Source organism: Notolepis coatsorum (genome assembly GCF_963971535.1).
Source record: "Notolepis coatsorum genome assembly, contig: SCAFFOLD_2460, whole genome shotgun sequence".
Taxonomy (NCBI): Eukaryota; Metazoa; Chordata; class Actinopteri; order Aulopiformes; family Paralepididae; genus Notolepis; species Notolepis coatsorum.
In genome coordinates this window covers 10,074-12,300 of record NW_028174689.1, presented here as the reverse complement: position 1 = coordinate 12,300, position 2,227 = coordinate 10,074, and the positions used below count along the sequence as shown (strand labels likewise).

The following is a 2,227-nucleotide window of genomic DNA, read 5'->3' as shown; positions in this document are numbered from 1 at the left end:
GATATCCCATAGTAGTCTGTCGTGCTCATTCAGACGGAAGGTTTTGAATTATTTCCAACAGCGCAGGAAGGTTTTAGCCCATCTTTGACCCGAGCTCCTTTACAACAAGTCCCTCTTTACAACCACTGTCTCCCCTGATGCTGTGTGACCAAACTGTGGCTGCCATTATGCATCCATTATGCCATTATGCAACCCTTTGGGGACGCAAACACCTTTAGCGCAGGCAGTTATCATTCTGCTGACCAACCTTTTCCCTCTGTTTTTTCTTCGTAGGTTCCATCTGATTAGGAGGAGGCAGCAAAAGACCAAATGCCATGGATGTATTCAACTTCACCTACTGGAACGCCTCCGAGGGCAACGACACAGAAGTCGTGGAGGAGAACGAAAGCCCTTACAAGACCGTGGAAGTGGTGTTCATCGTGCTTGTGGCCGGCTCCCTCAGCCTGGTCACGGTTATCGGGAATATCTTGGTCATGCTTTCCATCAAAGTCAATAGGAACCTACAGACTGTCAACAACTATTTTTTATTCAGCCTTGCATGTGCTGACCTAATTATTGGACTGTGTTCCATGAACTTGTACACGGTCTACATAGTGATCGGCTACTGGCCCCTGGGGCCTGTCGTGTGTGACTTGTGGTTGGCCTTGGACTATGTTGTCAGCAATGCGTCTGTCATGAATCTGCTCATCATCAGCTTTGACAGATACTTCTGTGTCACGAAGCCCCTGAGCTACCCTGTCAAAAGGACCACCAAGATGGCGGGCATGATGATCGCAGCGGCCTGGGTCTTGTCCTTCGTCCTCTGGGCACCGGCCATCCTCTTCTGGCAGTTCATCGTCGGCGGCCGGACGGTGCCCGAGAGGGAGTGCTACATCCAGTTCTTCTCCAACGCCGCGGTCACTTTCGGCACGGCCATCGCCGCCTTCTACCTGCCCGTTATCATCATGATCGTCCTCTACTGGCAGATCTCCAGAGCCAGCAAGAGCCGCGTGAAGAGACGGGAGAAGCGGAAGCCGTCGGGGCCCAACCTGGAGGCGTTGTCTCCGGGCCAGGCGAGGATCAGCACCAACGCCAAACCCAACAACAACAACGTCCCGGGGGAAGAGCCGGAGCGAGGCCAAACCGTGGCCCAGGCTAACCAGGCTAACCACGATAGCAAACTGCAGAATGGCAAAGGACCCCCCTCCACGGCCACCGGAGAGGGCGAGGACGTGGCGGGCCGGGAGAACCTCACCCCCGGGGAGGAGAAGGAGAGCTCCAACGACTCGACGTCTGGCAGCGCCGCCGCATCCAACCAGAAGGACGAGGAGCTGGTGACGACGTCCAGGGCCAACAGTAGCGCGGGGCCCGGCCAGCAGCCCCCTCCGTGCCACCGGGCCAAGGCGGGGGGCTCCAAGCTCACCTGCATCAAGATCAAGACCAAATCGCCCAAGGGAGGAGACTGCTACACGGCGTCCAATGCCACCGTGGAGATTGTGCCCGCCTCGGAGAGGCAGGACCACGTGGCGAGGAAGATCGTGAAGATGACCAAGCAGCCTCCCAACAAGAAGAAAAAAGGGCCGCCGTCTCGGGAGAAGAAGGTGACCCGCACCATCATGGCCATCTTGGTGGCGTTCGTGGCCACCTGGACTCCCTACAACGTCATGGTGCTGATCAACACCTTTTGCTCCAGTTGTATCCCCAACTCGGTGTGGACTATTGGCTACTGGCTGTGCTACATCAACAGCACCATAAACCCGGCGTGCTACGCCCTGTGCAATGTCACGTTCAAAAAGACTTTCAAACATCTGCTCCTCTGCCAGTACAAAAACATCAGGTCAGGCAGGTAGATGAGTGTGAACATGGGAGTGTTAGTTGACAATGTGTGTGTCTATGTGCATGTGTGCGTGTGTGTGTGTGTGTGTGTGTGTGTGTGTGTGTGTGTGTGTGTGTGTGTGTGTGTGTGTGTGTGTGTGTGTGTGTGTGTATGTGTGTGTGTGTGTGTGTGTGTGTGTGTGTGTGTGTGTGTGCGTGTGTGTGTGTGTGTGTGTGTAAGAGAGAGAGAGACAGAGAGAGAGAGGGGGAAAAGGGAGAAAGAGAGTCTGTGTGTGTGTACGTGTGTGTATGTGTGTGTGTGTGTGTGTGTGTGTGTGTGTGTGTGTGTACAAGAGACATTTGTGAGAATGTTAAAGACAGCAAGAGTACATTTGAGATGACTTTTTCCCTCATTTATATATTCATTTCCACG

The 2,227-nt window shown here is 54.1% G+C and overlaps 1 protein-coding gene across 1 annotated transcript; it reads left to right on the top strand.

The window, feature by feature from the left end:
* Positions 1–311: 311 nt before the first annotated feature.
* Positions 312–1,829, top strand: chrm2a (cholinergic receptor, muscarinic 2a; the record flags this gene model as incomplete). Its single annotated transcript, XM_084338543.1, has 1 exon — positions 312–1,829. The coding sequence occupies exon 1, from the start codon at positions 315–317 to the stop codon at positions 1,827–1,829; it is 1,515 nt and encodes a 504-aa protein (XP_084194669.1). The 5' UTR covers positions 312–314.
* Positions 1,830–2,227: the final 398 nt, after the last annotated feature.